Source organism: Pollicipes pollicipes, unplaced genomic scaffold, assembly GCF_011947565.3.
Source record: "Pollicipes pollicipes isolate AB1234 unplaced genomic scaffold, Ppol_2.1 Scaffold_4295;HRSCAF=5057_pilon_pilon_pilon, whole genome shotgun sequence".
NCBI classification, from domain to species: Eukaryota; Metazoa; Arthropoda; class Thecostraca; order Pollicipedomorpha; family Pollicipedidae; genus Pollicipes; species Pollicipes pollicipes.
Window position 1 is genome coordinate 10,327,960 of NW_023596461.1, and position 24,388 is coordinate 10,352,347.

Below are 24,388 nucleotides of genomic sequence, written 5' to 3' on the forward strand. Positions count from 1 at the left end.
GGCGGCTCGGCGGGCGCCGGCCGCCGGGGGGTCGCCTCACCACGGCTGGGCTCAGAGACAGCTGCCAGGCTGCTGACGGCTTCCGTCTCGGCCTGTCGCGCTCTTCCCAGAGACGCGTGCTCGCCGTCGGCGCGCGCCGAATGACCCAGGCTCCGGGAGAAATCCTGCTCGCAGTGACGGGAGTCCTCCGGCCGATCGCTTCACCTCCTCTCCCGCCTCACCGCTCTGCTGCTGATGCCCTGCCGCCGTTGTGATGTCATCGGATGGCCTTTCTGGAGGCATCGGCTGAGAGCCCGCGGCCTCCAAAACCATGTCTTGTTGCGTTTCTGAACTCGGCCTATCGCCGTTCTCGCCCGCAGGTTTGTTGCGGACTTGTGGCGCTGCATCAGAACTGCTCTGCGCGGCGCAATACTCACTACCATCACAGCGGCTCCCCTCCAGAGACGGCGATGCCAAGCGCAGGCCGCGCCACCTCTGAGCCAGCCCCGGGAGACTCCACACTATCTACAGCCGCGGCCGCTCGCGGCGCGGCGCCACGCGCGGGAGACACGCATTCCGGGGGCACGTCTGCCGCCACGGGAGACGAGGTTGGCAAGCTGGTCGCAGGATTGTTCGGCGCCACCACCACTGCCACTGCCGGAGCGGAGAGCGGCACGGCAGCGGCAGCCGGTACTGGAGCGGTAGCCGGTACTGGAGCGGCAGCCGGTACTGGAGCGGCGGCCGGTACTGGAGCGGTAGCCGGTACTGGAGCGGCAGCCGGTAATGGAGCGGTAGCCGGTACTGGAGCGGCAGCCGGTACTGCAGCGGCAGCCGGTACTGGAGCGGCAACCGGTACTGGAGCGGTAGTCGGTGCTGGAGCGGCAGCCGGTGATGGAACGGCAGCCGGTTCTTGAACGGCAGCCGGTGCTGGAGCGGCAGTCGGTACTGGAGCGGCGGCTGGTGTTGGAACGGCAGCCGGCACCGGAGCGGCTACCGGCACTGAAGAGGCAGCCGGTGCTGGAGCGGCGGCCGGCACTGGAGCAGATGTCGCCTCCCCAGCACCTGCGGGCGGGCACCGCTCGCTGACCTCGGTGGCGCCGGGCGGCGGCGACGGTCCCGGCGAGTCGCTGCCGGGCGTGGTGCGGTCCGAGGTGCGGTCAGAGCCGGCCGGCGACATGGTGAGACAGGCCGAGTCGGAGGGCGGACGGCGGGCCACGCTGCGCCGCCACCGGCCCGACGAGCGAGACGACGAGGTGGAGGAGGCGGTGCGCCGGCTGCGGCGGCCCGAGTGCGTCCAGTGCAGCGGCTCCTGGTCGACTGGCGACGCCTCCTGCCCGGGCAGAGGTCACACTCCAGACACTGCGCGGAGACAGCTGACGCGGTACCGCGGTTCGGCTGACGCACTCAGGAGCGTGCGCGTTCGCGCCGCTACACATGTCCAGCGGTCCACTATGGCAGCGGGGCCGATGTAAGCACGCCAGTACCCTGGGAGAGGCCCGGTGCTCGGACCACCGCATAGAGCTCGGTACTCAGAACACTGACCACCACAGACAGCAAGGCTTTTCCAGCGGGCGTCCCCCGCCGCCGCGCCAATGTGCAGAGGACGGGCAGAGTGGGGCGATAGAGCGCCGCCACTCGTCTGCGCGAGCTGGACACGGCGCAGGCCCGGGCCACACTCACCAGCGCCGAAGCCGGGCCGGACTGCCAGCCAGGGACGGCCGACGGGCACACGTGTCTGTCCAGATCGTACTCATCCTGTAAACGGTCGTAAGGGAGGCTGCAATACAAAAACATGATATCGTGCGTACAGTGCCCCCATCCGTTTAGTATCACATCGTATCACAGGTGCTCTTTCACATTTGAAGATACTGGACCAGACATCACATATTGTGGAAATAGCTTACTTCTTACCATTCACGTGTTCTTTGGTGCAAAAGACCAATCTAAATATCAAAATACGCTATCAGTTATTATAGCAAATGCGTCATCGTTTGATTAAGTCATTTTATTAATTATTTTATGATTTAACATTTTATGACGTCAGAGTTTCTGCCAGTTGGCGGCATCGGTTGCCACTATAGCGGACGACATGGCTCACTTGCGATACTTATACGCGCCACAAGATGGCATTGGTGATTTGGGCGTGAATATTCGTGATACAGCCTCAAGTGCGTGTATTTTCTTGTTCTTTTCGTGGTGTTCTTGCACATTTGTTTCGTGATGGCATGGTTTTTACCTGCATTTGCATCTAAGGTCATGACACTTTGCCTAAGTTATTCGATTATCAGCCTCATGTTCGTCATAAGCAGCTGCTGCTCAAGTGCCAGTGTGGTTTGATTCGTGCTCGAGACATCCTCCGTCTTAATATCCTCGATATCGCTCTATCCTGCCTCCCCGCGACGTCGCGCTTGCTCGGGGTGCCGCATGCGTCAGCGGGCCCAAGCGCCCCCTGGTGGGGGCCAAGTCCGAGCGCAGAGCGCACACCATCCAAGGGAGCTCCTGTGAGGTCTCCTCTCCATCTGGGGTTTCCTCGCTGGAGGAGACCCCAGATACAGGTGGTCCTGCCCCACCGTTGTCATTCGTCCCATAGTCCTGAAATAGCCATGACTGACCGAAAGGGCTCTACTCCAAACACTGAAAGAGCCTAAACCGTGATCGAGACGAGTAATCGCAACGTAAATCTGACTGTTGACCAATTGCCTTTCATTGTTGGGACAACTGATGTCGAACCACTGCAACCAAGAATATTTCAGCGCGGAGAAGGCTACACAAGTTTGCGTGCGTCAAGCTCAGAAACAATAGATTTTGAAGGCTAAAAACGGTACTAAATGACCAAGTGACTATCTCAGTTAAAAACTATATCCAGTGATGCGTAACACTGACACAAAACGATAAGCCGCATCGAAAGACCGCCTAACCATTTGGAGGATTCACCAAGGCAGTATCAGCTTCGTCACATATGCAACCTTTTCCAGTGCTTTTTTGGCCCTGTGGTACTTAAGATCCCAACAGTGAGTCACTGTCATCTCATGTCATGTCAATCACATATTCACCACGTGACGAAGTCAAAAGCTTGCGGTCCAATGGCCGCATACAGAGCGGCCGAGCCAAAGAGAGAGACGGCGTAACAGTGAGGAGCCGACGCGCCCGCAGTCGGCCGTGACGTACCGGCCGCAGCGCCGTGCTGGGATTGGCGGCCATCAGCTCGGCCAGACCCAGCACCACCCGCTTGAGCCAGCCCTGGTGGCGCAGGAACGCGCCCGGCCGGTAGTGGCGCGCCAGCTGCGCGGTGTGGCTCAGGAACGTGGTGAAGTAGAACTCCAGCATGCCCTGCGACAGGGCCAGCAGCAGCCACGCGCGCCCTGAAATTCACGCAGGCGATGCTTACTGAGCCTTCCCACTCACGGTCAGCTGCACGTGCATGCTGTGGGAAACCGTTGACTGCAGGGAGACAGACAGCGCAGCAGTATATATACATGCATGCCATCACATCACGTTCGTCCCGATGGTTCAGTTGGTTAGAGCGCCTGCCTCACGGTTCACAAACCCGTTGTGGGTTGGGTTGGAGTCGCTACAGCCGTTTGTTATTTACTCTTGATAGGTACGGCCTGTGGCCGGTGCAGCGGCCGCCCTATGAAGATCAGGCAATGTCGGAAGGCTGGACGGACTGTGCCGACCATTGTGGCACGTTAAACTTCCGCCATCAAATTCTGCCATTGACTTGTAATTACACGATGGTAGGACACATAAACAAACACAGCTGGCGTGAATTCTGTCACAGAAATCCATCCATTCATACGGTGCACCTCTTGAATACAAAAGCATTATAGTTTTGATTTCTTATGTGCATAACTTATTTCTCTCTTTGGATTTGCCGCCCACATAATTTCACTGCATTTCGAACCAATGGAGTAACAAAATTCGGATGACGTCACCCCTCAGGTTCGTCGCTGATGTCGGCATCGACATCACTTCATTATCAGCTCGCGCTCATGCACGCACGCACGTATATATATATATATATATATATATATATATATATATATATATATATATATATATATACTTAGAAGTCAGAGAATTAATGAACCTAAGCAATCAAAACTTTTTTACCGTAAGGCGCATCTGAATGAATGAATTTCTGGGATCAGAAGTTCACCGTTAACCAGTGCTTGCTGCATGATCCTTGAACCCTACCATTCGACTGTGCAGTTCCAAGTCAACGGCAGTTGTTTTATATTTCATTTTGGTTTGGCATTTTGATTTTGTGTTCATTCAAAATTTCTAAAATAAGACAACATAAATAGCATTATTCCTCATAGCCAAATCAGGGTAATGGATATATACATGCCTTGGTATATCGGCAGCATCCCTTTCTTGAAACGAACAGCAGCAGTAAATTCAACACAATTAAGTGACAGAAACAATTCTCCCATGAACCACTGGCACGCACCAGATACCAGCAAGCGGTTTCTCCCACAAAAGAAGATGTGAACAAGGATTGAGCAGTGAATGATTTTTCATGTCAACTTGCCAATTCATGGTTGTCACATTTCATATCAATTTTGCATTTACTTCTGCTATTCATATTGATACAGGCATGTTGCCAAAATATGAACACATGGCATCTTCATTCTCCTGGCTTTTCTACACAGAACAAGGCTATAACTACTGTCTCTGTGAAAATTGCCATCTCTACTATCTCTACTATCTATGTGCATAATGTTCCTTGCAAATGCATTTAACAACTTCCAAAATTTTCAAAACATGAAGCCTGATGGGACAAATCTCGGACATGTGCTATGATGTGCCAAATGACCATGTTATGTTTTGTTCCAGGTAGAAATCAATGATAAGTTCCTTGCAAATGTGCAGCTGCAGCAATAAGGACAAGTCATTAAAATTGAGGTGCTGAATGAATCCTTCCTTTAATCTTGTTAGGAGCAGTAGCATCAAGAAAACAACGCAATGGTTCCAGCAAGGTAGATCAGCCTGCATTGTCAAGGGAACCCAAGCTTAGCTGATAACACATCTTTGGCAGAAGACAGACAGGCTGGCTCTCTTATATTATAATGATCAACCAAGCTGGCAGCAAAAGGTCCCAAAGTTCACATCCAGATTTATTTTGGGCCAAAGGTAACATGACGACATCAGCAATATTGTAAGGGAGCCTGAGTAGCTTCCATCAAAGAATATGTACTTGCTCCACAGCTTCACCATTCTTTGACACATTGAGATGGCATCTGAACCCCAATCACTCACCTGATACCTTGTTACCAGGCACAACATCCACCATTGTACCACTAGACACTGTGATCAGCTCACAACTCCTCTGGTACCCTCCCAGTGTGACTGCATGTTAAGGGAATGTTCCACACTTGTGTGAGGTTTTGGACCCATTGAGCCATGTTCAAGATCATTCCCTCCAGTTCAGTTATGCCATTCTTAGGACCTCAGCTCATTGTTTCTGTGCTAGATGCACATAAACTTGTGCAGGCTATTTTGTGCCACTTAGTGGACAATTACTCATCATGTTTGATATCACAGAAACATTGCACAAATTTCCTTTCCCAAATAGTGATATAGTTCTCATGGTGAAAATAATATGACCATCAGCATACATACTTCTAGAGCACATAAGTTGTCTATCAGCAGACAGCAGTTAGATAACAACCGTTCTAGTCGCATGTCTTGATTAGAAACCCTGTTTTGTGATACAGAGCACAGGCATTTGTGCAATTCTACTAGAAATGGTCTACTAGAATGTGGGGTCTAGAATGTGAGGTTAAAAACTGAATACAATGAGGAGAAGGCAGTAACTGAGAATGAAAATACCACTTGCAATATGCTGGCACATAAGCTAGAATATGATTGCAAACTGCAGATGGCACATCATATCTGGATTCAAGGAAGGGGAAGTCATCCATCATATATGACTGAAAAGCAATCTAAAGTTATGCTATCCAAAAAGTTTGATGCATCATGTGAGACTTAAGTTGCAAAGCTCTGAAACTGTTGGCCTACACAGGAGTGTCAATAGCAACTTGTAGATAAACTATCTACAAATTCATACATTAACCAAATGTAACTCAGTCATGTCAACCCACCTTTTCCAACTCCAGTAATTGCATTCTCCATCCTGGTGATATGCTTCACACCATCCTTATGAGTAAACTCTTGCACAAAGGGCCAAAAACCATTCTTTTCCTGCTTTAGCCCATGACTACAAATCATGTCCATGCTGGTAAGGAATTTGTGGACTTCCTCAGCTCTCAGTGGCTTGGCTTGTACTTGGACCTGTGGAATGACAGAGTGGACATTACTTGCTTCAACCACATAGCCTCATCTTATCTCATTGCTATGGACCAGCTATACCCTTGAATTTTACTTCAGCTTCCAGTACATCCTCATTATGATTGGCCAGCTCAGCTGTCATGCTTTGTAAGAATTAGCCTCCCAAATGTTTATATGGCTATTAGCAGGACTACACTGAAATATGAGCTTTGGATTGTATAAACCTAGAAGTCCTCCAGCCATAGAACAGAGTAGGAAGCGATGAGTTTGATCTATAAATTCATTTACCATGGCAAAGTGATTTCAATGATATGGAGAACTGAGGCCAGTACTACATTATTCAGCCAGATTTTGAGCAGTCCATGGCAACTTGAGGTTTAAGCCAGATAAATGTCAGTGCCAAACAATTCTGATGGTCATCTTCCCCATGCATTTTGCAGTCTTGATGGGGCTTCTACTCTCTCACAGATAATTATCCTATTAGACTTCATCCCAGGCCTAAATACTTATTCCATTGGCAACATAAGTCCTACACATATGTAAAACAGTAAGAAACAATCATACTTACCAAGTGAAGAAGATCCTTCCTCTGAGATTCAAACAAGTGATAAATGTTCTCGAGCTCATCCATCATCAATACAATTTGTGTCTGTTGGCTACTGTTTCCTGATGACCCAGCAGCCCACAAGCTTCATTGTGTTCTTATAAGCAATCAAAGGCATCATGACAGAACTCATCATACCACATATGATGATTGAACAGGGCATGAGGGGTGTGGCACAGTATTTGCTTGGCGCCTACACCAGGCAGCGCGGAAACCACTCATGCAGCGCAGAAACCACTCATTGGATCCACAGAACCCTGTTCGGCATAGAAGCACCTTCAGGTCCAAACTGCAGTGCCCTGTAACTGCACCATCCCGAACTGTTGTTTCCGTTAGATCCTTTATTACTGATGGCTGCTATCACAAACTGTCCCCGTTTGTCACACGGGCTACTCCCCTCCGTCCCTCGCCCCTCATTGTTGTCTCCCTTTCCCGAGCTTTGGTCGAGATGAACAGAGGAAAGATGCAATAACAGCGCAGATGAGACATAATATACTTATTTTTGTGGCCTTGTGTTAATTCACCTGAAAGCATTGACGGGTGGGGGACACACATATTTTATCGGTCAGTGCGATCAAAGCCACTCTCATATATCCCCTCGGCTGACGGCTGCGTTGAAGATGTGTAGAGGTACAGTAAGCACGATATTTCCTGCAGGCCACCAGGCGATCCAAACGATGCGGCTAACGCGGGCTAGGCTGCTAAGCACGGCCACACGGTGCGGTCGCACCCGCCGGTAGACCACCGCCGCGCAGGTTACGCGGTAAACACCAGCAATCTCCGCCAACGCAGTCAGCTGGATCCGGTCACCGGAAACCGCCCGCGGCCAGCTAAACTTTCCTCTCCCTGTGCTTCACTCCGCACCCCAATCGTATTCCCTCCGTATATTTATCCGCATCCATCCGGATTGACCGGGCCAGGCCAAACCAACTAGATGGCCGCGACTACCGACCCGGTGCAGCTGACCCAGCATGACCTTTTTGACCAGCAGTTGACCCATAATGACCTGGTGGGCCAGCAGCTGACCCGGCTGCGCGCCGTCGGCCAGCGGGGCGCCACGACGTCGCTGCAGCGGGCGCCGCCCGACCGATACGCGAGGCGCGGCACCGACCCGGCACCGCTGACCTGGTATGGCCGGGTGGACGAGCCTCTAGCCCAACTAGCACCGACCGCCGACTGAACAATCCTGGTCACACGGCGCGGGACAGCCATCCATCGTCGACTCTCCGGGACCGACTCATCATCGTCCAAGAGATGACAGGACGGCTGTCATGGCGCTGACTGCTGACCGAACAGCCGCGGTCACGCGGTGCCCATGTGGATTGGTATAAAGAACAATTGACTGCAATATGCGGCAGTTAAAAAAAAAACAGATTGGTCCGGATAAAGTAAACGCACGTTTTCCCTCGCGAGTGCATTTGTTCCATTCGTGATTGTGGTGGTCATACAACACGATCAGCGCTACAGCCGTAGTCATCAGTGATCCCTTTACTGATATCTGATATCTCTTACTGATATTTAATGATCCTCTGTGAAATACGTCTCATTCCATACCTGTCACAAAAAACGCGACTCGCTTGGACTTAGAATGAAAAGTAATTCCTCCGCAAAGAAATCTTAAAAGTTTTTTTAAAAATTATATTTTCGAGAACGCAAACTGAAGTAACCGAAATTCGGGAGAAATCAGGTTTTGGGAGAAGGTTAGGTCGTCCTTTTTGGTTGAGCCTCCCCCAACCAGAGGCGGATCTATACTTTGGTTTTGTTTGGAGGGGGATAAACTGTTTCCGCAGCCGCCGTTAACTCCGACACGTGTCGACTGTGTACACAGATGACTGCCCCAACAGTACCAAAGAGGAGAAATTCTACGCCATTAGGTTTTGGGAACATGACATGGATTGCACATGCCAGCATATGTTCGATCGTTTTGGAGACCAAATGATGGTTTTACGACTTTTTGGGGCCTATGGCCCATTTGCCCTCCACCCCGGATCTGCCCTTGTCCCGAACCGATTTAAGTTCCATGGCTGTCCAGAACAAATGCAATAGACCGTACTGCTTGCTACCGCCAGACTTGACTTACGAACAAAGTGAGGTTACTAGCAGTTACTTTATGAACGCCTCCAGATGCATTCTGGGTGTAGTACGTTGAAGCAGATGGCGCATGCGCAGTTCAGTTTTGTAGTGGGGCAGGTGGGAAAATGGCGGCGGGTGGGTCGCTCGACGATCTTCTCAACAGTAAAGTGGACGAAAGTGCGTTTACAGCCTTGGTTGGTACGCTAGAAGATCAGTTGTACTCCGGACAAGCCCAAGGAAACGTTGCAACTACGTCTGGCGGTGTCGCGACTGGTGACCAGGTCGCACCAGCCGTCAGTTCATGTGGTGCGGTGGGCGCGGGCGGCCGCGTGCCAGCGAACGGTACCCAACATGCCGTTGTTTCTTCCCAATGTGACAATAAGACTGGTGGTTTGAATGTTTCCAGGGGCGTGGCAGTCACTAGCACTAGTTGTGGAAATGCCACCACCCACAGTCAAGCTGGAGTGATACAAACTGCACACTTCCCAGCCAGCGGTGGTCTTAGTACGACTGCTGGGGCAGGGAATGTGGTGGGTGCAGTTAACAATGCTAGTGTTATGAAAGTTGTGCATGCTGGTGGAACCCAAGCATCAACATCTCCAAGTGGGATATTCACCATAAACAGCAGCAGTTTGCCAAATGGTTCTGCCAGTAGTGCTCAAAGTGTCATCACAAATGGTAAACAAACAATGGCTGTGGGCCACAAAGTGGTGAATGTTGCACAGGCTTCCAGTGCACCAACAGTCATCACTGTCAACAGACCAGCAAATGTTACCACTGTTGGCTTCCCTGCTGTTGCTGCAAGCCCTGCAGCAACAAGTGGAGTGCAAATTGTGAATGTGAATCAGGCACGGACTCAGTCACCAAGTTTGCAGGGACAGAAAACACTGGCACCTCGTGTTTTGCTGTCACCTCAAGTTGTGAACAGAGCAGCCCAGCCAGGGGTAAGTAAAAAGTTTGCCAGGTTTCCTTTCAGTATTGTGTGTGTGAAATGTGCATAGGTATGCAATGTGTTTGCCACAAAACAACTGTAAAGTGCATGACTGGCCAAAGGTGTGTGATCAAAAGATGCTCAGCAAAACAGAAATGCACAGTGACTTCATGTTTTTATTAAGACCTATTTCACATTGTTTTATGTCTGGTGATAAGGTCCAGCCCAAGTGTCAAGCATTAGCATTGAAGTTCTATTGAAAAGTTAGTTGGTAGTTCTTAAGGCATGAGTTGGCCTAGTTGCATGCAGCATATATAGAGCATAGATATCATATAAAAGTCTCAGTATTCACAGGGTATGGTTATCCTCCATGCATTCTCAAACTCCACCAATAAACAGATATCCCACATCCACAGAACTTATACAGCATGCCAAAGCTGTGAAGTGATTTTGAGAGTAATGAGAGCATGACCTGACATCAGCAGGGCCTCACCATTTTGCTTCACAAAAGCAACAAATTTAAAGGGATTTTCTTTTCAGTGGCTGAAACCCAGGTTACTAGGCCATATGCCTGCAGAGTTTAGTACTTGCTATGGCTAAGCCCATATCAGTCAAGACCCTGATACTGAGGTGGTGAGTTATGGGCCAGGTATTAAAAATGTGTGGTCAGTTCCTGGTCAAGCATACAAAACCTCATAGGTGCCACTATGTTGCCCATTTTAGTGTGAAATTTGCAGTTTGCCAGAAATCGCTGGAAGACAATCGCAAATCGAGCTTCTGCCTCGGCAACGGATGGTCACAGTGTGTAATCGCGCCATCAAAGATGGGCATCGATTCGTGCAGCACGTGCACGTATGCTTGTTCAAACAAAACCGATTCAGCGGTTTGGAGGCGATTTTTTCGGAGCTGATGTCATACCCGGTAGCCCGGCTTGGTAGCAGCGTGAGACGGACTGTGCCGTGTAGGCCACTGTACCTTCTACATTCGGACCTAAATTGACGCCGGGAATCAGTCTGGCAGCGATGAACGTCGTTCTTTAGACCCGTCTCGAATTCAACACCCCTGTGCATTAAATCGAGTGAAGAGGTACGCAAATGACACAGACGTGAAGCCTAACGGCCCATATCGCCCAATGGCCCATACGGTGGCCCATATCGACCAAAAATGCTTGCACATTTCACACACCTACACAGTCGTTTAAAACACCAGTCACGGCAGCTCCTCCAGTTTTGTCGGTGCAAGAGTGACGCCCTAGTCGGCCTATCACCGACCACCCACAGGCATTGAAGTCTCGCATTTTCACTACTGGTTTCCGCACGCCAGATACTCAGACGTGTTGCTCGGCCTTCAGCAGCCGGGGGTTGCGTACACGACACCAAAACAGTGTGACTGAGACAAGATAACGCAGTCGTGCTGACACACGCGTTCTCGTGTGTAGGCGGTCACGCGTTGGCGGGCGCAGTGTATGTTTGGTCAGCTCTCCCACGAATCGTGTAATATGTCGAACAGGTCAAGCTAGAACGACGCCGAATTTAGACGCGCGGTGTCGGTAATGAGCGTCTTCCTACCGTGGCTGATTCTGCATTATTTTATTGGTGAGCATGCGTGGCCGTGGGACACATGCTTGCACAACGTAGGAGAAGGCTATTATCCCTAACGTTGTGCATTACGTAAATCGGTCACGTGTAGAGCATCGTGCAAAACGTACCCTTACTGTAAATAACGTCTAATCATAATACAGGCGCAACGTGTGTGTCCTATAAGGTTTAAGTTTAGAGGCCGAAAGTCGTCTGAGCGTGCTGCCAGCATGCACCCTGGAGCGCTGGAATTCTGAGGAAACCTTTACCACAGAGGTCAGGCCAGAGTTATTATGTAAGCTGGCGTGCACAGCTGTGTAACACGTGCCGTACAACGCCCAGGGTTAAGTGTTACCGCCGACGTTGCGCAGCGCAGAAATAGACCATGCGTAAAAATTGTCCAAGCTGTCGCTAAAATGTTCATTTCCGAGACGCATACTTTGTATGCAACGTATGTATGTACGTGGTACGGTGCGCCCGTGCACCTTATTAACTACGTTATTGTTCTAGGCCTGCATGTCTGAGCAATTAAGTGATCATGCTTTTCCCGAATAATATGAGCGATATGATCAGATTTCTGCAGTAAGGATGGCTTCCCAAGGACGCAAAAGTCATTCCCTAAATGCTGTTGAAATGTGGGGTTATGCTACGATATCTTTGGTTCATGTTCGCAAATTTGACGCCCAAGAATTTTGGTAGAACATTATTGGGTATGTATGAGCAAACTGAATGATTCAGCATCGCAATGCGTTAGTTTAAGATTTAATAAAGCTATTTTAAGCCTGTTTATTGTCGTGGATGCTAGGCTACCGGACATATGCTCGTATGCATATACATTATATACGTTGCCAGTAAATACCGTCGTCATTCCACACACGGATCATCCTGCGAGCATATTTGGCCATATTCGACCAGGAGAATAGTGCATCTAACACATCCGTTCTCAGAAAATATTGAAGGGTTTTATTGTCAGCATAACTCCTCACTCATAACTCATTCTTCTTTATTGCCAGCATAACTCTACAGTAAGCATAACTGAGCAATGCTTTTCCGTCACTGAACTGGGAGCTTGCTGTCATGGCGTCATGGATCAGTCGTGGCGGAGTGTGTTCAGCGACGCATCAATTGCACAGACACTTGCATGTGTGTCGGTGATTATATACATATATATATAGGTATTGTGCGCTGTATATAGTCTCCAATTACGTTCCGTGAGCAGATCGAAGTTGTTTTTATGTGCCATTGTATACCTCCACAATGACGAGCGTGATATATTCCACTGGCCTGTATTGATGGTGTTCTGTCGTTTTCTGGTGCAGCAGCCCATCACACTGCAGACCATTCAGGGTCTACAGGGCTCGGCATCGGGCCACCTGCTATTTAAGACGGAGAATGGCCAGCTGAAGCTGATCCAGCTGCCGGTCCAGGGCGGCACCACCTCCGCTGCCGTCTGCTATGTGGGCACCTCCACCACGTCAACGCCCATGTACAAGGTAACTTTGGATTGGTGTGGTGGTTTGAAAATGACGATGACTGCTATTTTGATGTCGCCACTATGTTTTCATTTGTTGATGTTTTTGGTGTTAACGTGATGTAGTTTTTGGGACGGACTGACCAATGAGGCATGTCTTTCTCAGCAATTAGGTTTATCCCAGAAAATAGTTGCCTCTCTCTCCTCATTATATTGTTTTGTTTCCGTCTGCTGGTTGAGCAATAGGTATAACTCATTCAGTTATCTAACATAATGTACTATGGAAGTTTGCATGTTTATCTGTGATGCCTGGATCTGCGCTGCTTCAAATATATATTTTTTTTTACGTTCCTCTGTGTGCTCTTGACCGTAGCTTTCCCGACATTTCCTCAAGTCATGTTGCTAGCCACGTCCTTTTTTCTCGCCGCCACATTTCCAATTGTTTGCTTCCCTCATCACGTATGCCTTGCTCTACAAGCTGCTCATGTTACATGCCATCTGTAAGGTATCTGTGTGCATCGCGCGGTGTCCAGCGGCGCAGCCAGGCTTCCGCGTGGCCTGTGCTGTGAACTGTATGGCCCTGCCGGGTGCTGGCGGTCTGCGTGGCCGTGTGAGCTGGCGCCGCCCGGTGACGCAGCGCCCTGGCCCCTCCCGGCAGCAGGCGACGGTCGGCGGCGCGGCGGCCGCCCCGCCGCAGCGGCCGGCCCCGGCGCCGGCGCCCCGACACCCGCACGCGCCGCACGGCCACCTGCCTAACATTTACAAGGTGCGAGCGACCACGCCGGGTCGGGTCGGGTCGGGTCGGGTCCGCGCCGCTGCGAGCGCACGCTCAACTGTCCCGCACGGGCCCCGTTCTCAGCCTCGCGAAGGTTCTGGGCATTGGTCACGTGGGCCAGCTGGCTCGTCCTGCGATGGTGGGTCGGTACTCTTACCGCCCTTCTGACCCGTCTGTTTTCATACGTTTGAAAGTATTTGGGCCTCTGACCTGCTGCTTGCATGAATACTGTTGCTACAAATTACTTGTGCCTGTGCGTTCGTGAATGTTGAAGGCTGGCCACAGGCTGGCTGCGATGAGCACTGTCGTAGTTTTGATGGCCTCGTCCACCTCGGGCCGTGGCATGAGATGTGCATGCGGCCTGCAGTCCCGCCCTCGGACCGCGTTCCCTGGGCCCTCTTATGTGGCTGGCCCGAATTGTGGAACTTGGTTTCGACCAGGCCATGGAGGTGCTGGGCTCGGGTGCACATTGTTCACAGTCCAGAGTTATGGCCCGCAGTATCACAACTGCTGACAGACGTGACATCCCCGAGAGTTAGATGTTCTTCTGATTATTTATGGATGATGTGGTCGCACTCTACATAAATTGCGCACCGCTGGATGCGTTGCGTTCGGCAAACTTCGCGTTCCACAGTTATTTGTGCCTAACCGAAAATTGAAATGTGTAGTTGTAATGTACTTAACGAAAACAAAAACAAAAAGTAATCCGTCCTCGTCAGGGTAGGTCGGCTTATCTATTTTGGAGGGTTTTGGCATCCTGGTGGTCTTACATTGCTTTCCACATTGCACCTGGCCCCTGTCTTAGTCGGCGCTCTGTCCTGTGCCCAGTTGAGTGCTGTGTTGTCTCTGGTGGTGTACCAGACTGTCCGGTCTGGTGCAGCGCAGACGCGAGCAGCAGCGGCCGAGAGCTGGCGAGCACGACTCGGTGGTAGAGGGCGCTGGCATTGGAGCTAGTGCTGACCTGGGAGGCACTGCTGGGGGCGGGAATGATGACCTAGGCATATTGAAGTTGTGGGGGGCGTGTGCTCATTAAAAATGGAGTTACCTCACGGCATTGAACAGGTTTTTAACCATGCTTTTTGCATACCTCAGCAGCTTGTGTGGTGTGACATGCCCAGATAGCCCTAACACGTTGTAGTTTTGAGCGTGTTTCCCTCCACCGACGTCTGATATCGGTGTGCCCAGCGTGTTCGCGCGTACCGGCACGCCGAGATAACACTGGCGCTGGTGAGGTACACCTGGAGGGCCCCGGGGTGGCGCTGTGCCGCACCGCGCCGGTATTTGACGACGCCCGCCTATCGCCAGCAGAGCCCGGTGCAGGCGGCCACCACCCCGCGGACAGCAGTGGCCGTGTCGGCCGCGCCCGCCGTAGCCGCCCCCGCACAGCCCACAGCCCAGGTGAGCGTCCCGCCGCCCCCATACGCCCGTGGCCCACAGCCCAGGTGAGCGTCCGCCGCCACCGCACAGCCCACAGCACACAGCCCAAGTGAGCGTCCCGCCGCCCCATACGGCCCATAGCCCACAGCCCAGGTGAGCGTCCCGCCGCTACCGCACAGCCCACAGCCCACAGCCCAGGTGAGCGTCCCGCCGCCCCATACGGCCCATAGCCCACAGCCCAGGTGAGCGTCCCGCCGCTACCGCACAGCCCACAGCCCACAGCCCAGGTGAGCGTCCGCCGCCACCGCACAGCCTACAGCACACAGCCCAAGTGAGCGTCCCGCCGCTCCCATACGGCCCATAGCCCACAGCCCAGGTGAGCGTCCCGCCGCCCCCATACGGCCCATAGCCCACAGCCCAGGTGAGCGTCCCGCCGCCCCCATATGGCCCTTAGCCCACAGCCCTTGCGCAACCCAGCTGGTATTTTTTCCTGGCTCTGGTCTGCTATTCTCGACCAATGGTAATTGGCTAGATCACAGAGATGTTCAGTCTGCGGATGGAGGGTGTTCGTGTGCACCGAATCGAGCTGACGACCGTGGTGCCGATTATTTGTCGTGGCGAATGGCGACTGCCGAAAGCAGCACCCGAACCGCCGTGCCGATGCTTTTGATAGCCAATACAAATGTAAAAAGGCGGTTTGGAGGCAAGCTGCATTTCACGGACTGTGGAAGCGGACGGGACATGTTCGTAGGGTTCGCGCGGAGGCCCCGGATACGACTGCTATCTCCCCGCTGACGAGCGACAAGCCATCACGGACTGTGGCGTGTGGTGTGTGGCGCTCATGTGACGTCTTATCCGCACCGGTAGCCGGCGCAGGGCGCAATGGCGGCCGACACGGCCAAGCTCAAGTGCAAGAACTTCCTGTCGACGCTGCTGCGGCTGGCCAAGGACCAGCCGGACACGGTGGAGCGCAACGTGCGCACGCTGATTCAGAGCCTGATCGACGCGCGAGTCGAGCCCGAAGCCTTCACCAGCCGGCTGCAGCAGGAGCTGAATTCGTCGCCGCAGCCCTGCCTGGTGCCCTTCCTCAAGGTGGGCGGCGCGTTGGAGAGAGAGACGGAGGGTTGTAGGCGGGCCCAGCGGCGTGGACTGTTGTTCGCCGGGTGTGCGGGGTGGTACGTGTGATGAGAGGTGTCGTGTTGGAGCTGTTGCCCGGCGGGCGGCTTGGCTTCGGCTGGACGCCGCGGCGCCGGGGGTCGTACGCGCCCTCCAGCGGGGCTAACGGTGTGCCGCGCCGTCTGCAGAAGAGCCTGCCGTTCCTGCGCCAGTCGCTGTTCAGCCGCGACATCACCATCGACGGGGTGAAGCCGCCGCCGCAGTCGGCGCTCGCCGCCGCTCCGGCCGCCGCGCCAGGCACGCTGCACGTAAGACACGGCCGCCCCGGCCCCTGCCGCCGCCGGCGGTGGGCATCTGCCTGCGATGACGTCTTCCGCGAGGTCGCTGCTTGTTTGGACTTGTGTGTTTTTTCGCGCCAGAATCAGTTTGTTCTAAGCTGTCGGTGTTCGGTGTTGATCGTGAGTAGCATGCTGTTTTGTGTGTGGATGTTTTGCTGCTTCTAAAGTTGTGCCTTGGGGCTGCCCGGCTGGAGACGCGTGGACAGTCGCGGGGACCTCGGCCTTTCCCGGGTATCATCCTCCCCGGCACACACACACACACACACACACACAGAAAACAGCTGCTACAAACTTCTAAAACTAGTTTTCGCAATTAGAGCCTTTTCTTTAGTTTGATTTTGGTTTATTTTCCACAAATTCAGTGACTTTGTTTAATGGAAGCAACATCCCGGCATCTCATAAGGCGGGCATGAAGCCGGCGCCAGTTGGTCGCGAATGCAACCTTACGCTGTCGAAAGATACGCGGGTGATGCGACTGCGTGTCATGTTTTGTTTCTCTGCGGTCGGTACATAGAGCTGGCATTCGTGTGGCTTGCGTATACTCACGCTGCAGTGCTGATGCCTGCTCGCACGCCGGGACCTGCGCATGGGCGGTCCGTGTCCCGGTCTGCGGGCTGCCGTGGGAGGCGCGGGGGCCCCGAGAGAGCGGGCTCCGGTCGGTCAGCTGGCCCTGTCCGTGTGTCTCCGCCACCAGCCACCCCCGTCGGTCACCCCCCGGCAGCCGTCCATATCGGTGGTCACCCCCCGGGCAGCCACCCCATTCCCGGCGGCCACCCTCCGACAGCCGTCTGTATCGGCGGCCGCGCCCCGGCAGCCCCCCCCCCCCCTCCTCGGCCCCCCCCCCCCCGGCCAGCCCCCGGCAGCCGTCTGTATCGGCGGTCGCGCCCCGGCAGGTGCAGCGCGCGCCGGCGCCGGCGGCCGTGACCGTGGCACGTCAGGCGGTGGCGGTGACGGCCGGGCCGGGCCGCGCCGCCGCCCTGGCCGTGGCCGCGCAGCCGCGACTCGTGCAGCCGCGCACCGTCTCGGCCCACCCGGCCCTGCTCGGCGTCCAGCCCGTACGTAACCGCGCCTGACTCCCCAGCATGCCGTGACGTCACGCCCCGCTGTCTTGCCGCGCCCTTCTTCCCCTGCGCTGCGGCCTGGTGGTGCTGCGCGCGGGTGGGTTTCGTTGTGTTGTGGCGAAGTGGCATGGTTGTCGTAACTGGGACTCCGTAGCCGTCATTGTCTGCTACCGTTCTCGAAAGGTCTCGGTGCAGTTATCACCGTCGCACTAGCATTTGGAAAGTGTACGATAGCATTTGGAAGTTATCGGTCAGATCTTACTTCTGCACCGGCCGCGGTACTGGTCGGTCGTGACGTTCATCCCTGGTGCCTGTGCGTGTGATCACCGCGGCCACCATGACGCCGGGCCATCCACTGACGGCGGCGGCTGCCGGCCGTTTCTGACGTCACTGTCCGGCCCGGCCGTCTCCAGTCAGTCAACAAGGTGGTGCGCGTGCCGGCCGTCCCGTCGCCGGCCGCCGCCACCGCCGTCGCCACCGCCACCGCCGTCAGCTTCAACCGACAGCCTCCGGTGGCGCTGCGGCAAAACAAAAAACTCAACTTCAAGTAGGTGCTGGCGTCCACAGGACCGCCCTGTCCACTGGTCGTCGGGCATTGGGTAGCGGGGCGGACTGGTCACGAGGTCGGTCACGTCTTGACCTGACCAGACTGGCCAGGGTCACGTGATGAGGACGATCTTACCTACACCGCCGGTCTGGCGGTGTGTCAGTTGGTGCGACGTTGTGCGACTGACAGTTTGGGTGCTGTTTATGTCCGTGGAAGTGTCCAGATGGCACTGCTGTGTACTTAGCTCGTCTCGAGCCCGCAGACAGTTTGCGTGAACACTGGGATCTGCCAGTCGTTACGCACAAAGGCCTAGGCACAGCCATTTATACACCACGGTAAACACTTAGCTGTTATGGGCGCAAAATGACCCTAGAAGTCGACGCGCCCTAAAACCCCAATCATCACCATCATCATCATCACAAAGGCCTAGGTGTCACCGTCCCGACACTGCGGCAGCCAAGTCCGATTTACTTCGGTAGCGCGGCCTAAACCCGACCATGTCCATCGCAGTTTTCTATGTAGGTGCTTCGTTTGCAACCTGTTCTCAGTTGAGAACTGTTGTGATGCGCCAATGTCCACGCGTGCCGCCCGGAGCACCCGCACGGCGCCGACACGTCGGCCGTCCTGGTCCCTCCTCTAACCCGGCTGCTGGCCGTCGCCAGGTCATCGTTCGAGTCTGGCCATGACGACGACATCAACGATGTGGCGGCGATGGGCGGCGTCAACCTGCAGGAGGAGTCGCAGCACATCCTGGGCAGCACCGAGTACGTGGGCACGCAGATCCGCAGCATCAAGGACGACACGTTCCTGCCGAGCGCCGCGCTCCAGCTCAAGATCCGCCGCATCGGTGAGAGGCTGCTCGCTGGTGCCGCTCGCTGGTGCCGTGTTGGGTGGGTCGGGTCGGGGCCGGGGCCGGGGCCGGGGCCGATTCCGGGTCCGGGTCCGGGTCCGGGTCCGGGACCGGGACCGGGTCCGGGTCCGGGTCCGGGTCCGGGTCCGGGTCTAAGTGGGGCTCGGGTCGGGCCGGGCCGGGCCGGGCCGGGCCGGGCCGGGCTGGGCTGGGCTGGGCTGGGCTGGGCTGGGCTGGGCTGGGCTGGGCTGGGCTGGGCTGGGCTGGGCTGGGCTGGGCTGGGCTGGGCTGGGCTGGGCTGGGCTGGGCTGGGCTGGGCTGGGTCGGGTCGGGCCGGGATGGGTCGGGTCGGGTCGGGTCGGGCCAGGCCGGGCCGGGATGGGATGGGTTGGGTCGGGTTGGGTCGTTTGTGGGGAGCAGGCCACTGGCGGCCGGCCGGTCGTGACTAGACTTCCACCGACCGAGCTCTGGCGTAGTTGTTCCGTGCTGGACGGAGCGAGTTGTGATGGACGAGCAGCAGCCGCAAGGCTGGCCGGCGGCGCCGGATCTGTGTGCTCCGCGCCTGCGGGCCACTTGTGTGGGCCTGGGTGTGCCAGCTGTGCGCAGCGCGCGGTTGTTGCGCTGGTGCGGGAGCAAGCCGGTGATCGTGGTACCATGCACCACAGTGGGGCCGACGGGATGAATACTGCTGGCCACTGTGTCTGCCTGCGGGCGTTCTGGGCACGCGGCTGCCGTTGCTGTCACGTCTGGTCCGGGTCTGACCCATGAGTCACGGCCCGAGCCCGTGCGTCCGTCGCCGCGCGGGTCGGTGAGCTGGCCGCGGCGTTCCGCCAGCGATGCGGCACGGTCTCGAGGAGCCCGGCCCGGACGTGGTGGCGCTCGTGTCGCACGCCACTCAGGAGCGGCTCAAGACGCTGCTCGAGCAGCTGGCCGCCATCGCCGAGCACCGCATCGAGGTGGTCAAGGTGAGCTGCGCTCGCTGCGGCCGGCCGGACGCGGCCTACTCACGTGCCAACCGCGGTCAGCTGGTGCAGACCAGAGCATTTAACCGGCCTGCAGACGCTGTGCCGACGCGACCAGCTCTGCGTGTATTGGATGCGTTTGCTCAGCATAGTACGTGTAAAGCCGCATGTAATCTTACATTAGCTGGGGACATTCACAAAAAATTGACGATGTATTTTTGGGGTTGACGACCTTCATGGGCTTAATCGTAGCTGCTTAAAAATTGCTGTGGTGTTAACGCATTTGGATGCTAGTTTTAGAGATGATGATAAAGTTGTTCACGTATTGTTCAAGAGCTTAAAACCAGTGGCCTGTGTGCATGGTCACAACAGTGACGGCGGTGGTGAGCCCGGTGCGGGCGTAGGACATCCCAGCTCGGTGATGTGATATCTCTGACACACGGGATGGGACGTCAGTGTCGCGGCGCATTGGTCGGCCGTCGCCGCCGCCGCTGATCGCCGCCGTGCCCTTGCAGTCGGAGCCGGGCTACGAGGCCTCGCGCGACGTGCGCGGCCAGCTGCGCTTCCTCGAGGAGCTCGACAAGCTGGAGCAGAAGCGGCACGAGGAGACGGAGCGCGAGGTGCTGCTGCGCGCCGCCAAGAGCCGCTCCAAGACGGAGGACCCCGAGCAGGCCAAGCTCAAGGCCAAGGCCAAGGAGGTCAGTCTGCGGCAACCGGTGAAGCCGGTCAGCAACGTTACCGTGGTCGTTACTGGCGTTTTTCGGCGCGCCCTTAAACACCACTAACAACACCAATGATGTCCGTGACTGGATCTCACCGACATCGTTGTTCACACCAACAGCGAGGTGACGGTGACGCCGCGTCCGTCACCGTCGCCAGCGATGGTTTGGCTAGCTCGCTGGACCTGTGGTGGTGGCGTTACGGGGTTCGATGTGTTGCTTGTGTGTGTTGTGTTGGCCTCACCAGAAGTGTCGATCGCGCTGTGGGGTCATCCTCAAAACCTAGTGAGTTTCGCTGTGAATTTGTCGGGGCTGGGAGAGCGAGAGAGAGAGGAGAGAGAGAGAGAGAGAGAGAGAGAGAGAGAGAGAGAGAGAGAGAGAGAGAGAGAGAGAGAGAGAGAGAGAGAGAGAGAGAGAGAGAGAGAGAGAGAGAGAGAGAGAGAGAGAGAGAGAGAGAGAGAGAGAGAGAGAGAGAGAGAGAGAGAGAGAGAGAGAGAGAGAGAGAGAGAGAGAGAGAGAGAGAGAGAGAGAGAGAGAGAGAGAGAGCGTGCATGCGTGCGGCCATGGGCGTTCTCTGACGCTAGCGCAACGGCTTGCTTTTTGGTGATGCCGCCCGACCCACCGCTCCAGATGCAGCGGGTGGAGATGGAGGAGGTGCGACAGCGCGAGGCCAACTTGACGGCGCTCAAGGCGATCGGGCCACGCAAGAAGCCGCGGCTCGATGGCGAGTCGGCCGCTTCCGACACCCCCACCGTCAGCGGCGCGCTCAGCCAGAGACAGGTGAGAGACACGCCCACCGTCAGCGGCAGAGAGACAGGTGAGAGACACGCCCACCGTCAGCGGCGCGCTCAGCCAGAGACAGGTGAGAGACACGCCCACCGCCGGCGGCGCGCTCAGCCAGAGACAGGTGAGAGACACGCCCACCGTCAGCGGCAGAGAGACAGGTGAGAGACACGCCCACCGTCAGCGGCAGAGAGACAGGTGAGAGACACGCCCACCGTCAGCGGCGCGCTCAGCCAGAGACAGGTGAGAGACACGCCCACCGCCGGCGGTGCGCTCAGCCAGAGACAGGTGAGAGACACGCCCACCGTCAGCGGCAGAGAGACAGTTGAGAGACATGCCCACTGTCAGCGGCTGAGAGACAGGTGAGAGACACGCCCACCGTCGGCGGCCCAGAGACAGATGAGAGACATGCCCACTGTCAGCGGCCCAGAGACAGGCGAGAGGCACGCCCACCGTCAGCGTCGCACTCGGGCAGAGATTGGTGAGAAACACGCCTACCTTTGGCGCAGCGTTCAGCCACAAGAGCGTGCGAGATACGCGCTTCTCTGGCGTAGCGCTTACCCTGTAGAAAACCTGACGATGAGGGCGCGAACTGATGATCGCACTCGATGCGTCCTTAAGCACCAGTAAACAGCCATGCCGCGGGAATGCATGAAATATGGATCCCCATCGCCGATCTTTGGCACCTTCCGCAAAGTTGTTTGCGAATGGTCACGGGAAAGTCGTGAAACGCGCGGACAGTTGGACCCCGAGTGTAAGCTTGAGTCCAGAACCAGGCGAGGAAGACTCGTCCACCGTGACTGCGCCCGTCCATAGACAGGTGAGAAAGACGTGCTCAGCTACAGCCGCGGCCCGCTTAGACAGGTAAAGGTCAGTAAGTGCAGCCTTGAACACTGTCCTTCAGCTGAGCGCTCAGCCAGTGATGAATGGATAACCGCGACCGCAGTGATTCCAGCCTGGTCTGAGACCGAGTTTCCGTGCGACCGTCGGCCAGTGTTCGGCCGAACTGCCGTACCTGTCCGTCTGGTGATCAGAGTCTTCCGTGTGACCGGAAGTCGCACGGGGTGTAGGAGCTGTGTTCTAGACGCACGTGGTTCACGGACTCTGTTCCATCTCAATCAGGTCCGTTTGACGGTCGGACTCCGATCTGTCTGACGGCCGGACCCCGATCCCTCTGACGGCCTGACTCCGATCCGTCCGACAGCCCGACTCCGATCTGCCTCACGACCGGACCCTGATTGCTCTGACGGCCTGACTCCAATCCGCCTCACGGCCGGACTCCAATCCGCCTCACGGCCGGACTCCGATCCGTCTGACGGCCGAACTCCGATCCGTCTGACAGCCGGACTCCGATCCGTCTGACGGCCTGACTCCGATCCCTCTGACGGCCGAACTTCGATCCGCCTCACGGCCGGACTCCAATACATCTGACGGCCGAACTTCGATCCGTCTGACGGCCTGACTCCGATCCGCCTCACGGCCGGACTCCGATCCCTCTGACGGTCGAACTCTGATCCGTCTGACGGCCGAACTCCGATCCGTCTGACGGCCTGACTTCGATCCGTCTGACGGCGAACTCCGATCCGCCTCACGGCCGGACTGCTCCGTCTGACGGCCGCCAGACCGCTCCGTTGTGCGGACCAGCCGTGTGCCGCCGGCCGGGTCCGTGGCTGCCCGGGCCGCCGTGTAACGCCGCTCCGTTGTGCGGACCAGCCGTGTGCCGCCGGCCGGGTCCGTGGCTGCCCGGGCCGCCGTGTGACGCAGCTCCGTTGTGCGGACCAGCCGTGTGCCGTCAGCCGTGTGCCGCCAGCCGGGTCCGTGGCTGCCCGGGCCGCCGCGTGACGCCGCTCCGTTGTGCGGACCAGCCGTGTGCCGCCGCCGGGTCAGTGTCTGCCCGGGCCGCCGTGTGACGCCGCTCCACCTCGCTTCAGATCCCGCTGCGGCCGCGTTTGAAGCGCGTCAACGCCCGAGACCTGCTGTTCGTGCTGGAGCAGGAGAGAGGCCTGCAGCGCTCGGAGCGGCTGTTCCAGCTGTTCCTCAAGTAGCGGCGCCGCCCGCCCGCCCACCGCCTCGGCGCGTTCTAGCGCCTTGTTGTTATTGCCGGCCGCGCCGCATCGGTCCGGCGCGCCGCGCCCGGCTCGTCAGGGGGAGAGCGCCGCTCCACGTTTGCAGTGTTCGCCTACCCTCCATCTGCTTATGCTCGTGTTGGTCATTCGGTGAGCTGACCGCCCGCATCGCCGCAGTCTCGGCAAACTGGGTTAAGGCGCTTCTCACGGCTTTATCTCCAGTGTCCTCATCTGGGTCTGCTGTTCTTCCTTTGGATTGTAGGGTGGAGATAGATGCAGATTTTACGAGCGGCTGGTTGTGTTTTGCCTGTATGTGATAGCGGTCTTCGCTCGCCCGCCAATGTCTCGCTAGAGCGCCCCCCCCCCCCTCACCCCCCACCGCCCCAGCCTCAGCGTCTGCTTCCGTTTGCCACCCTACCTCGTGCACTTAGCCCCCTTCCCCTCCCCCCGTCGGCACGCCTCCATCTGCTGTCCCTTTCGCATTCGCTGCACGCTCCTCAAGCCCGCTAATGCCACGGGCCCGGGCGAGGGCCACCCCGCCCTTGCTCGGGCGCCCGCCCACTGCCCCTCCCTTTCGACCCCGGGCCAGGGCCGCTAGTACAAACTGCCCGGCCGGCCGGGCCGCGCGGTCCCCGGCTCCGCGTGCCTGTCTGCATGTGTGTGCGTGTGATGACGCGCTGCAAGCACTGTACATACGTCATATTCGCCTTCACCAGCGTACATCGCATCTGGCGCGGGTCGCCGGCCGCCGGCCCCGAGGCAGCGGTCGGACGGGCTCCACATCGTGCCGCCGTCTGTTTTTACCCGATGTTCATCTGTCATCAAGTGATTGAAACAATGAGAAAATATTAGTAACAACGGGAGA

General features: G+C 56.2%; 2 protein-coding genes across 2 annotated transcripts; one reads left to right on the forward strand and one right to left on the reverse strand.

The window, feature by feature from the left end:
* Window positions 1-36: 36 nt before the first annotated feature.
* On the reverse strand, window positions 37-7,274 carry LOC119096819 (skin secretory protein xP2). Its single transcript, XM_037219780.1, has 5 exons — window positions 6,842-7,274; window positions 6,087-6,276; window positions 3,148-3,341; window positions 1,660-1,734; window positions 37-1,309 (listed from the first exon to the last, which is right to left on the reverse strand). The coding sequence occupies exons 1-5, from the start codon at window positions 6,905-6,907 to the stop codon at window positions 422-424; spliced, it is 1,413 nt and encodes a 470-aa protein (XP_037075675.1). The 5' UTR covers window positions 6,908-7,274; the 3' UTR covers window positions 37-421.
* A 1,799-nt stretch (window positions 7,275-9,073) lies between these two features.
* Window positions 9,074-24,386, forward strand: LOC119096694 (transcription initiation factor TFIID subunit 4). Its single transcript, XM_037219589.1, has 12 exons — window positions 9,074-9,894; window positions 12,778-12,951; window positions 13,588-13,695; window positions 15,013-15,102; window positions 15,949-16,173; window positions 16,386-16,676; window positions 18,103-18,143; window positions 18,806-18,990; window positions 19,828-19,958; window positions 20,471-20,653; window positions 21,305-21,454; window positions 23,389-24,386. The coding sequence occupies exons 1-12, from the start codon at window positions 9,076-9,078 to the stop codon at window positions 23,500-23,502; spliced, it is 2,511 nt and encodes an 836-aa protein (XP_037075484.1). The 5' UTR covers window positions 9,074-9,075; the 3' UTR covers window positions 23,503-24,386.
* Window positions 24,387-24,388: the final 2 nt, after the last annotated feature.